General features: G+C 37.6%; 1 protein-coding gene across 1 annotated transcript in view; it reads right to left on the reverse strand.

Moving 5' to 3' along the window:
• Positions 1-14026, reverse strand: part of NBAS (NBAS subunit of NRZ tethering complex) — a gene marked incomplete at its 5' end in the record, with an annotated part of 193283 nt that overhangs the window by 172981 nt on the left and 6276 nt on the right. Inside the window, 6 exons of the mRNA XM_082481713.1 lie at positions 7627-7725; positions 7844-7977; positions 8935-9068; positions 10276-10319; positions 11429-11476; positions 12588-12665. Of these exons, the coding sequence (XP_082337839.1) occupies positions 7627-7725; positions 7844-7977; positions 8935-9068; positions 10276-10319; positions 11429-11476; positions 12588-12665 (537 nt within the window). The remainder of the gene's footprint in view (positions 1-7626; positions 7726-7843; positions 7978-8934; positions 9069-10275; positions 10320-11428; positions 11477-12587; positions 12666-14026) is intronic.

A 14026-nucleotide genomic window follows, 5' to 3' on the forward strand; every position in this document is an offset into this window, starting at 1 on the left:
CTGTAAAATATATAAAGGCATATTATGATTTCATATACTGCTACAGAAGTGTATTTTAGTTGTCTTAAGTCACAACTATAGCAGGTTGCTGGCAGTAACAAAAAGACTAAGTATATTAAGATACCTAACAGCCCCAATAACCTTTAAACTTCAGGGTGTTCATGGACAAAAAGACTTAAATAGTAATTGAGTAACACTTTATTTTCGGCATTTATCCCTATCCATTCTCATCTCTAGCTTTCTAAATAAGGCACAACTCCCAACATTTAAAAGAAAATATGTCTGTCTACAGTTTTGAGTTTCTCCTCTACCCTCAAGGAATGATAACAATTACAAAGTAAGTTTATGAAAAATTCTGGTCATTCTGTTTAAGCATTAGGTTTCCATCTATTCAGATGTGGTACAAAAACTACTTCTCTTTTACTGAGGAACTGAATGCCTCAAGGTTGTTGAGTTTTGTTTAGTAAAGCCACTCTACCAATTATAAATGTGCATGCAATAATTTCATTACACACAGTAGATGATATTTTAAAAACTTAGAGTGAACTCTTACAGTTATTGCTGATTGCCACTAAAAGGTATCAAAATATTTTCCCTTGAAGCTCTTTCACCATATTAACAAGCAGTTATATATTTAACTGACAATTATTTTGATGAACACTTTGAGAAAAGATGCCTAAATTTGTTTGGAAGCATTATTTTAGTGAAAAACCCATCAAAAATTGAAGTATTTGCAAAAAGGCACAGATTGGAAGAGCCTGAGAACACTCCTTTATCAATTTTCAAAGTCTGCCTTACTCTTGAAATGTTCTACCACCTAGTGGCTGACGCTCGTATAGCTCTCAGCTGCGATTTGAGCGCATTTCAAAACATTTCCTGCAAGAGTGAACAGAAAGAAAAAAAGAAGGGGGGGAAGAAAAAGGAAAAACGTTTTCCTTCCACATTTATTCCTCTTTAAGAGGTCAGTAAAACTTATTTAACACTTCCAGTATGTACTCACAAACATACAGCAAGATGACTCCTACCATGGATGTTTACAGTCTGTTAAAATTCTTAAGAGTTTTAGTTATTTTGTGGCATAAAGAGTTGCTTAAGACAGGAAAAGAGAAATCACTTTCCCCATTTTCCACAAAAACAACAGTAGGTGATTCTCAGTCTACCGTCATATTTAATAGGAAAATGAGTAATTTTGGATTGTTCTTACGATCAGAAAGTATAGCACAGCACAGCTGTTAATTACTTCTCCCTTAAGGAGTTGCTGTTTAACTTCAGAATATCTAAAATTTCTGACTGAGCATTCAAGAAAAATGCAGACAAAATTGCCCTATCATAGCTTTCCCACAGATGGGAAAAAGCAATTGGGCTATGAAAATGGCAACAATTAGCAAAGCACGGTATTAGACAATCAGTGAGAGAACTCCAACACAAACACAGCAGCAAGGGAGGACTGTACTTCAGCATTATGTAGATCGCAGAAGAAACTTCACCACGAATGCTACTTGTTAAGCAGAGACTACAACCGTTGCTTAGTGAGCACAGCAATCGCAGTGTTAAAATACCAAATAACTCCTACAGTGCATTCCTCTTTCCTGAACAAGCTAGTAATATAAAACTGCATTAAGCCTTTTATGCAACAAACTTTACATCTTAAAGGAACCCAAGTTGCTTTACATTTTAAGTTTCGAATCAACACCAACTGTTTGTTTTTTATACTGGTCATTCATTCTGGTTGATTGGTTGGACAATTGTCAAGTAAATATTTGGACAGGAACTCAGAGCAACTTACAGAGACATCACTTTAGCCCAAAATACTGGGAAGAAGAGAGTTCTGCAAGTTATACTAAGCACCAGCTCGACCTGAAGATGTCTCTGGTACCAGGACTCTCAAAGACTATAGGGGTTGGTTTAAAATAACAATAATGGAAAAGCAAACATTGAAAACCAGAATATTTAAGCAATTCCATACTCAAGCAACCAAGGAAATTGGAAACAACGAGCAGGACAACATAGCAAGTTTAATGTCACTGAATTTTGGGACAACAGCAAATACTAGAAACTACTCGAACAGTTTGTTATTCTTTCATGAAGAAAGTTACTTTAACCAAGGAAGGCTTGGAGAGAAGAACATAATCTTTCAGGAACACGGAAAACAATGACACATGAGGTAAAGCCACCAATAAACATCACAGTTCTCAGAACTACACAAAACATTTTAATATCATTTTTTCTGCTGATTACTGGGGGAAAAGTGTACTTGGGAAGAAAAAAAATCTCACAGATCAAGTGTCATACAGTTAATAATCCATTTGGAATAATACTTTCTGTATATTTTTTATTTTCCTTCTCCCTGACATTCTGCAACTTTCCTCTGCCTACGATTGTTCTATTGGAGAAGACTGACACGTTGCCACTGATCAAAGAATGTTAAGAGCTGCCCCTAACTCGTACAAAAGCCATCTTTTTTTTTGGACACACTATTTATTTCTTCTGAGGAACTTCAGTAAAAACCAAGGAAGTAATACATTTTAAAATATCTTGCAGCACATACCTCTACCAACACAAAACAAACACACAAAGAACCAAACAGCAAACTTTACTCAGTAGAGACCTAGCATGCCAAATGAAATTCCTTTCCAGCAACCTTTCTAGCTTTTAGGGCAAAATACTTGATCTACCCCGCTGTACATGATGCAGTTTATGTCCATTGTAGCTGGACAAAAATAAGCATGTTTGGGTACTCAAACATCTGAGCACAGTCCAGTATCGTGAAACACATCTTAAAACTCTGAAAGATGTTGGCAAGATTAATGTTACACAGATCATTACACATAAAGTGATCAATTTCCTAACTATTTTTTAGCACAGAAAGCAAGTTTCACATCTCTTTCACAGCCTTTCATGAGGAAAGCTTTACAAAAAATAAAATTAAAAATCAGTAAACAAGAACTTAATGAAATCACTACAACACAACTGTGAATTCCTAATAACCTAAAGACAGTGGCACAATCCTCTGGAAGATTAATTTATCTACAGTCTGGTCCATCCATAGGCACCTAATTTCTTCCATAAGCTCCAACTTCCATTGCACCATGCCACTGAACTAAAAATTTCCAACAGCAGCAGTGACTAAAACTCAATTACAATTGACCGCAAAGTGCCAGAGGTGACTAAGAGACAAATAGTAGCACAAAGACCAAGAGAAGAATTGTCAATAACAGTGACAGCAGTAGCTCCAAAACTGCCTGAACTAGCTCTCAAAAACTCCATCAAGATAAATCTTTTCAAAGAAATTTTGGAAAAACTGTCACATACAGTGCAACATATTTATAATTCTGAAGCATCTTTTAGGATAAATGAAACTCAATGACAGCTGGAATGACGATGTCATATCAGTTTAGACACACACAAAATACACACCCTCAAGACAAAAAGCCTTCTCCCAGGACTGCAAGAGAAATTCATCATGGCAGCACGTACTTAAAATTTTAAAAAGCTTTTCAGAGAGCAAAATGCAACAGCAGGGACAGAAACTATTAAGATGAATAACACAACTGGCATCAAAAGAAAATGAAAGGTCCTCCTGAGAGCCTTAGCAAAGAGCTGGACTTGTTTACCAATTATTTTTTCAGGACTAGACAGGAGATGACTCCAAAGTAACAAGTTGGCAGGTAGACTGGGAACAGCAACAGGAGAGGGTTTCTCCCTCTTTACTTTTTTTTTTTTTAAGTTAGTCTCAGCCTGAAGACGAAGACACCATGCCAACAACTTTTTTTGTCCCAGTAATGTGAAAATTTACTTTTCCTGGCCAATATTTGGGTTCTTAAATCACACCAGTATCAGTTGTAGTTTTATGCCACTCCAATGGGTTACAAAGCAACATGAAGTTAATATATGACACTACAATTACTCCCTAGAAGGGAAAGTTTTGTCTATCATGCCGTTATGGACATCAGGATCAATGCAACATAATTTAGTACTTAAAATATTAAATAATTTCTACTCTTGCATATGTTTTCTACACAGGGCACTGCTAGCATGCAGCAGTTTCTGTGCTCCATTTCTAGATGCTTTTAATCTTCTACATACTTCTTGGATCATCAGAGGACTCCTGTGAAGCCTTTGAGGAACTCCACAATGCCTGCCCTTACCAGGAAGGGCTAACTAGCAAGCTCTAGAAGCTTTTAACAAGGTCTGCCAGCTGCTCCTGATCAAAGAGTGCTTTAAGCTTTTGTTTCAGCTGAATCCTGATTAGCAAGGGTCAGGAACCCTTTTGACAAGTCCTAGAAAAAGACCTATGTGAGTGCCAGGCCCAGAGCACAGCCAACAAATTTGTACAGCATTTTGTACAGCAGTTTGCAGAAAGCGATGGCCAGAAACTCTTCCTGTACATGTTCTCAGCAACTGTGGTGATGCGCTGCCAGGCTCAGCCCCAGCACCCACTGGAGCAGCTATCCCGGAACATCAGAGGCCTTGACTCACACCATGCTCCTAAGGGAGGATACAGGTGGACTGCAGGGATATGGCTCCAAGCAACCTGCTCTAGTTGACCCTGCTATGAAGGGGAATGGATCAGATGATCTCCAGAGGTTCCTCCAGTCTCAAAAAAGCGGCTGCCCTTGCAGTACCTCAACTATACACTATTTCAAAAGTTTCTACAAAGTTGGGCTGAAGATAACTAGTACAATACCAGCCTCAAGAACAGCAAGCACAACTGAGGCATCCAAGAAAAACTTGAGACCTCTATGCAATTCTTCACTCAATTTTGGTATAACAAGCAAATTCCAACTGAATCTAAAACCTTTCGTCTCCTGCAACCACCACACATTTTAGGCTCTAACATCAAACGCTTTCTGTACCAATTGCAGATAACCCTGAAGACAGACATTCAGCTCCAGAGTAAGATACTCAAAATAAAGCAAGGTGTTGAACCTTCCATTACAGCTTACAGAGAGCTCACACTAAAGCAGACATTTCAGTTTTGTAAAATAAAAGCACACCGTAAATTCTGTCATAGATGAAGGCTGAATCACATGAGAACACCAACATTAGGCATCTAAATTAAGGTATATAACACTTTTCACAGTAATGACACTCATTATTAGACTTTTTCCCAAAGCTATTGTTTCAAGTTTTCCTACCGATTCAGATACATTCCCTACTGAAATATTATCTTTGCAATTATCATACATCTAGTTGAAAAAAAAAAAAGCGTATTAAGTTCTTAAGCACTATTTAACTGCACTGTAATAAGCAATGAGCAAATATATAGCAATATAGAGTGCAGTAAGTCGAGGCTTACAAGGAGTGGAGACAGACCAGTATAACTTCACCATCTGAAACTAAATGAAATGCAAGAAAGCACAAAGTGACAAAGTTGAACTTAAGTGATCAAAGTTCACATTACTGGAAGTGAACACTTTGAAGTATTCATATGCATCCACAGTTTTCTTTAATGCACAATTTATAAATACTGCCTCTCTTCACCCCCTCCTGATTTTTTTTGGGGGGGATAAGGCGACAATTTTGGCAAGAGATTCTGCTCACGAATTTAGAGTTCTTTAAGATCAAATTTAGAAGCTTTCTAGCACAGAATAAATTCAAAACAGAGATGACTTGCCTACACGAAAGGCAAAACATTGATTCTTTCTGCTTTCCATCCAGTTGTGTATTCTTTCAAGTATCATTTTTTCAACTTTACTAAGCAAGTCAATTGTCTGCACGGAGCAGAAGATACTACCGTCACAGGAGACTCCACCTGACTATTTTTATTTTCATGGAAAGAGTCAGAACATTTTGTGGTAAAAACAAGTAATTCCTGAATGTGTACACCACACACATTACACAAACATATTACTTCACAGCAGATAACTATATCTTTTCATGTAAGGACAGGACATTTCTCTCCCTAGAAAATATATAATACAGGCAACAACAACAAAATATGCCAGCCATAAGCTTCCATAAAAAACAATTTTAATTACTAATACTCTGAATAAACTGTTCTAAGCACAAAACCAGTATTGTCCCATGCTCTTTTACTTGACATTAATATCAAGGTTTAAAAACGTTAACCTAAGAACTTGTAAGAATAATAGGAAAATCAAAGCTATTACTTCTCTTGGAGGTAGAAGGAAAGAAGGAAAACAAAAATTGAAATTTTTGCCTTCCCCCCCCCAAAAAACCTCTATAACAGTAAGTTGCCATTAGCACACACAAAGTAATGTCCATATTATTTGGTTGACAACTACACCAACTGATTTTCTACACATTTTCTTGTTAATGGGTTCATCCGCTATAAGAGTTTAACAGTTCTGACATCATTTGCTCGTAAATGAACCAAAAATGAAAAGCAAGCACATCCATCTATTATAGTTGTAAAAATAATTATTTGACTATACTTTGAAAATTAACCAATATTCTTTTTAACACTCACTGTTCTAATCAATCTGCTTCCTAACATTAGGAGCAGAAAAGATAATTTTGAAAACAAGTGTCAAGAACCATTAAACCTGGACTGACCAAAGAAGGAATGAGTAGGTTCTGTTGCCTGGTCAGATAGTACTATCAAAGCTCCATAACCCACGCCTATTACCTCAAAACTCTAGATTTAGTATACTGAGTATTAATTATGTAGATTTACTGGATACGAACTAGGTAGAAAGAAGAAAACATACTCAAAATTAATCTCTTGAAGTAATAAGCTGTAAGAACATTATTTCCTATTAATATTTTTTTTTCTAAGATAGATATGACAGCTCACTTAATGTTGAAGAATGAGAACACGTTTTTAAACAGTGAGTTTCTTCTGGTATTCTATAGCCAAGCCTAATTTCCAATTAAAACAAGACAGTGATATCACATATCACGCTAACAAATTCAATCCTAGTGGATCTAAGAAGAAAAATATCTAGAAGGAAGTTTAGTTCCTAGAACTGAAGAGAAATAGAAAAATAAGTTGCAAAGTTTGTCTTGCTATAAAACAAGTAGATATTAAAAAGGCAGACATTTTTTAACATAAGTAATCGGCTAACCAGGACCTACTCTAACTATACCTGGTTCAAGAGCAGGCAGTCAATTAGTCCATCTTTCAAGTCTGGTATCTGTACCTAGCACATTACTAATAGAGAAAATGCACATACAAGGCAACTCCAAATACCAAAGTCTGACAGAACACTACGGAAAACGGGCTGGCCAATGAGTCCAACAACCAAATCCAGACAGGAAAAAAAAAAAAAAAAAAAAAACACACACAAACAAAAAAAAAACCCCACACCACACACACGCACAAACCTCCAAACAAACTATACATCAGCCATTACCCCCATCAAATTCAGAGATGTCTTTTGAAACTATTCCTGACATTCTAAAAGATGCTGCTTATGCAAGGTACTCAAAGAGTAAAGGACACAACTTGATTTTCATTATTCTATTTGTAAAGTGAGATCATCACCTAGGATTTCTTTCATAGGTACAATGATACACTACTACTTATTACTGATTCGCTAAACAACAATATTAAAACACATCTTTTTCTTCCCCATCCTTATACAACACACGACAACGTTTATTTTGCCACTTTTGTTCATCATTTCCATATTATTGACATGTAGCAAATGGAACGCTTACCTGTGACCAGGATGATAAATTACAGCAGTTATTCCACTGGCATAATGGCTGTTAAAGCTGAAACTATGACTTTCTTGAAAGCTTTGATTTGTTCCAACACTAAGTATTGGGGTAGAAAAGTACATGTATTATTTCAGATTTATTTTCTTTAAAAAGTGGAAAGAATTCTTTTGAAGTTCACAGTGCTTTCTCAAAGCAAGTCAAAAATTATGCTTACCTTACAAGATAACTTCTCAGTTCTCCACGATAATTAACGACAAGCAGTTCAGCTGACCACTGGGCACTTGCTTTGTATTCTAGAAAGATCAATCCAGCAACAGCGTAACTCAGATCTCCTGGAAAACTTGCTGTCTTTACCCAAAAATGCAGACAGACATTGAGAGAGAAAAGGGATTAAAAAATTAAAAAGAGAGTGAGAGAAAGCATCTCGGTTACTGAAAAACAAATACACACTTCCTGTTACCTTGATTTTAAAGAAATGTTATGACTATAAAGCCTGCAAAGTCAAGATACAAAGGAAACGCACTTCCCCAAATTAGTCGAATACAATCTTTGAATATGCAAAATAGAATATACAGTGCAGGGCAAGCCAACAGCAATTATCTATTCTCGTACTCGCCCAAAAAAATGAAAACTCTCATATTGATTTACCAGCAATATTTCTTAATTTATAAGTGACTCTGCATATAAGATGCAGATTTGTAATCTACTACTACAAATTGTAATTATTTTCACACATACTAAGCAGATGATTCTATACTGTCACAATCTGATGTACCTGCAGATCTACTGCAATCCTAAGAATAAGAAAAGAAAGATGAAGATTCTGACTAGATACAAACAACACACAGGATATGCTTCGCAAGTGCTACACGTGACTTAACTATAATATATGGGCACAAGTTAGAACACAGGAAGTTCCGTTCAAATACACGGAAACAGTTCTTTACGGTGAGGGTGACAGAGCACTGGAACAGGCTGCCCAGGGAGGTTGTGGAGTCCCCTTCGCTGGAGATTTTCAAGACCCGCCTGGATGCAGTCCTGAGTAATGTGCTCTGGGCAATCCTGCTTTAGCAGGGGAGTTGGACTAGATGATCTCTAGAGGTCCCTTCCAACTCTGATAATTCTGTGATTCTGTGATATCCATCATATGATAAACAATTGATGGTGCATTTCTGCATAGTATTCATACTATAAGCCTTTATACCAAAGTAAGCCATGATTAAAAAAAGGCCAAAGAGTGGAAGCTACCTTTTATCCTTACAAGAAGTTCTACTATATTTATTTTTAATCTAAGAGAGCGCTTACCGGTGAAATGACCAGAAGCTCACTACCCATTAGGTCAAACACTCTCACTGTTCCAGAGCTTTCAGCATAAGCAAGTAACGTACAATCATGACTCCATGCCACTCGTCTCCACTGAGGATTAGGATCCTTTGGCACTATGATAAAGGAAAAAAGTTATTAAAAAGTGAAATATAAATATAATACCTTAAACGATACAAAAAGTTAGCCGCATCAAAAAATGAAGGGTGCCTACCACCAATACAAGCTTATTTCAAAGGAGAAAAATAGAATATAATAAAAAGGACTGTTTCGGTTGGAAGGGACCTACAACAATCATCTAGTCCAACTGCCTGACCAATTCAGGGCTGACCAAAAATTAACGCATGTTACTAAGGGCATTGTCCAAATGCCTCCGAAATACTCACAGGCTTGGGACAACGACCGCCTCTCTAGGAAGCCTGTTCAGTGTTTGACCACCGTCTCGGTAAAGAAATGCTTCCTGATGTCCAGTCTAAACCTCCCCTGGTGCAGCTTTGAACCATTCCCACATGTGTCATCACTGGATTCCAGGGAGAAGAGATCAGCACCTCCCGCTCCATTTCCCTCCTGAGGAAGCTGTAGAGAGCAATGAGGTCGCCCCTCAGCCTCCTTTTCTCCAAACTAGAAGAACCCAGAGTCCTTAGCCACTCCTCATGGGACACTCCTTCCAGCCCTTACACCAGCTTTGTTCCCCTCCTCTGGCTGCACCCGAGTACCTTCACACCCTTCTTAAATTGTGGGGCCCCAGGACTGCACACAGTATTCAAGGTGAGGCCACACCAACGCTGAATAGAGCTGGATAATCACCTCTCTTGACCAGCTGGTGATGCTGTGTTTGATACACCCCAGCACATGGGTTGCCCTCTTGGCTGCCAGGGCTCACTGCGGACTCGCATTGAGCCTGCTGTCGACCAGCACCCCCAGATCCCTTTCTGCAGGGCTGCTCTCCAGCCACTGCTCTCCCAGTTTATACTTGTGCCCGGCATTACTCCATCCTAGGAGCAGAATCTGGCATTGTGACTTGCTAAATTTCAAAGATAAACCTCACCACCTCCAACATCCATTATGTCTCCTAAACCCATTAATTTTAACTATCATTTCATTTCAGATTCAGGTTTAATATGTTAATCGTCACGAAAAGGAAAGGGGAGAGGAAGGGTAAAGGAGTTATTCATAAAGCAAAATTATTAAGAGATTCTCCCCAATGCTTTTAAGAAGTTATAACATTATCTTTAAAGTAAACTGACACCACCACTTCGCAATGCATGAATAATAAAAAATGATGACACTAAGTAATGATGTAGAAGTTGCCATGTTATATACCTTGACATTTTCCAACTATGGATCCAAAGTCATCTTTTGCAGACCTGCAGAAAAAGACTCATATGGATTGAAATAAGCAAAAAACATTATTCAATTTTCCAGAATAAACAGAACACTATAAAAATACTCTAAGTGCACAATTCAATGCACGTATTTAACTACTTATTCCAAAAGACAGAGAGTAGCCTTCACCCTTAGGCAACTACGGTAATTTAACAACAGTATTTTAGAAACCCTCCTCCCAATGCATAAATACTAATATCCCTCATTTAGTAGTAATGCTGTTCAAAATAGGATAGCAGCATTTCAGAACTTCAGCATGTATCCTTGGGGGGGGGGGGAGTACTCAGTATTCTCTAGGTTACAATTTTAGAAACAATGCAAGAATATACTTACATTAATACAGTTGAAACACAAGATTTATTTTATAGTCTATAAGCTGACATTTATGGTGTTCACACCACTTCTGACTGAAAAATTTTCATACACTTGCTTCTTTTACATATAAATAGAAGGTCTGACCTTCTAGCAAATGGATTTTTGTGAAGCAAGTAAACACATTCAATCAAGATCCATTCTACAGCTAAATGTGTTCTTGAACTGGCAAAGGAGAGCTTGTTGTTAGAGAACGGAAGAAAAAGGGAAAGCATCAGTCTTTACAGCAATCCACATTACTTGTAAAATAAGGTGAAGAATTATACATGCCAGCTACTCTGCAGAGAAGCAGAAAACTAGCTCCTTGCCACATTTATTAGGAGAAAACTTCTAGGGCAAACAGAAAGGCAAAGGTTAGAAAGATCGTGATTTGGGTTTAGTATTTTGAAGCATCTTGATTTTTTTTTCTTTCACATCTTGAAGAAAGAAAGGAAAGAAAGAAAGAGATACAGATAGATACTTATATAAATTTATCTATAACATTTATAAATAGGGGGGAGGTGTTCAGGGGGGGTCAAATGGGGAATTGCCAAGAACTAAGAAGAAATAGAAGGCTTCTGCTTTAAGTGATAATATATTTTAAGATTACTTTCACAATATATAACATTCAAAAAAAAAAAACAGAAAAATATTTAAAAGTACAGTTAGTAAATGACTAGAAACACTTTCTTAGAACTCCACAACTGTGGTCATAAAACAATAGGTAATACTAAGTTACCTTATTTCTACACATTGGTCTTGAACAACTGCCAACAATTTACCGTTGCTGAAAGAGAAAAATACAGGTGTGAAAATTCATTTAAATCCAGGCCTCACAGAATGTGCAAAGCTCTAGGTACTTTTCTGCACAGCTAGATATAAAATTCCTCTTTCCTAAATCAAAACAAATTGGGAAATATAATTTTTTATTAAAAACAAAACACAGAAAACAAAGAAACACACTCAGTGCTGTAATAAGATTCCCTTCATGTCACTGAAATGTATCTGTCACTGTTTGTTGGTAGCACTAAGAAAACAGAAACCATGCCTAAAATCTTGCTGCAGGGGAGGTCAGAATCAGATGTTGCTTATGGATAATTTTATAACAGCAATATCTAAAACTATGCATTGCTTTATCTGGAACAAACAACTATCATACTTCAGTAAGTTATGTCATCTCCTAAGGAGCAGATCTCCTGTCTTTGTACCTAACATACAACACTGCAACTGGCACGTTGTCCATCAAAAGGGATCATTGCTTCCCTCAAAGAATCACCATCTCTCTCAACAGTACAGAGCTCTTGCTGAACTACTGATCATATTCAGCAATAATAACTAATAAACTAAAACATTCCATGCTACCTTCATGTCATTGAACCATTTTCCTGTACGTATTTATGCTTATTTTTAAAAGCCAGTGATGTGACTGATGCTGCTAAAATGACTGCAGAACAGCTGGTTCTAGCCTTGGAACTCTCAATTCTCCCCTATACATACAATAGCAGTCAAGTCTTGATGGTATGCATTCACTTTCCACAAATTTTAAAATAAGCAATTTCTATCCTGCCAAGTTATAGGTCTTTAACCGATCAAATTCAGGACTTGAGTTTGAGACCAATTGTACTGCAATGCACTTTGCCTCAAAAGCTAGATGGATGTCCAGACCTGAGCAAGAGATGCATTAAATGAAGGGAAGCATCATGGAAGCCCTTTGGTACCAGACTGACCTTTCCTTCCCAAGGCTGTCTGTGAAACCTTCCAGTATTTCTCATGACCAAAAAGAATAACATGATTTTAGTATAATATTAACTCAGCATTGTTACCAATGGGGACAGCACGGGGAGGAGCATTAATACATTCACTTTTGCCAAGAAAGGAAAAGGATGTAAGCTGGTTACCTTGCAAGTACTAGGTGCCAGTTGATCTGCTTACTGACTAGACGAACCAGTCCAGTAGGCAAAGAAAACTTCGCAGGGCTGAAATAACAAAAACATTAGGCTAAATCAGAACATACCCCAAACAAAAGCAGTACCTGAGATACACAGGCCAGATGGACCACTTAGCTTTAAGGCAGCCATCAATCACCTGGGAGGTTTTAGCAATTAAACATGAATCAACACTGCACCCTGCCAATGATGAAGGCTAACAACATCCCTCTTTGTACTAACAGAACAAAGCCACATATAAGGGAACTGATTATTTACTTATCACTCTTTATAATCTGGTCAGCAGCCAGTTTTGCCCCCCCCCATTACAAGAACACCACCAATAAACTGGAGGGCCACCAAGATGGTCAAGGGACTGGAGCACTTGCCCTACAAGAAGATGCTGAGAGAACTGTACTTGTTTAGGCTGGAGAAGGGAAGGCTTCAGAGGGATCAAACAGCATCTGACACCTAGGAGGCTACCACAAAGATGGGAGCCACTGGGGTTTATGGCAGGAGCACAAGAAACCATCAGCAATCCTTTGGTGGACTTGGCAGTGTTAGGTTAACGGTTGGACTTGATGATCTTAAAGGTCCTTTCCAACCTAAATGATTGTATGATTCTAAAACAGAGGAGGTTCCAAGCTGGCATAAGGAATTCTTCACTACGAATACAGTCAGGCACTGCAACCAGATACCCAGAGGGTCTTGGGATCCCCATCGTTTAAGCTTTTCCACAAATAGCTGGACAGAGCTCTAAGGAACCTAGTCCAAATTCAATGTTCTTCCTGCTTTTAGCAAGACTTTAAACAAGAGGCCTCCCAGGTGCGTCCCAAACACTTTTATTAAATACATAAAACCAGTAGCTAGAATCAATTATAAAAGCTAGAAATCAGACTTTAAATATGACTACTGGGGGAGAGGGAAAAAAAATTAATTTGTCTGCAATTGAATCCTTTCAACTAGACTTATATGATGGTATGGATACCATAAACACCACCACCCCGAAAAAAAAGGGGGTGACGGGGACAACAAAATAAACACCAGCAATAAGGAAAACAGCATTGCCAGCTGAATTCACATATAGTATTGTTTCACACAAAGCCACATTAATGTCTCTTTCCATACCTCAAAAACAACAGAATACCCCTAAAAAGGAAGAACTGATACTTTCAAATCTGCCATGTACATCAACAGAGTAGTATAACCATAGAGTTGAAATTCTCCAGGAACACTGTATTTACGCCAATATGTTTCTTAGGCCATTTAAGTGCCTTTTGAATCAGAATTTAAATATATAATTGGCATTAATTTTGCTGAACTAGTTATTAATTTTTTGTATGACAGTTTGAATTGTCAAGAAAAAAAAATCCAAATCATTACTCCAAAGGAAGCAAATCTTGCCATGTCAC

The sequence above is a fragment of the Vanellus vanellus genome (assembly GCF_965231255.1).
Source record: "Vanellus vanellus genome assembly, chromosome: 3".
NCBI classification, from domain to species: Eukaryota; Metazoa; Chordata; class Aves; order Charadriiformes; family Charadriidae; genus Vanellus; species Vanellus vanellus.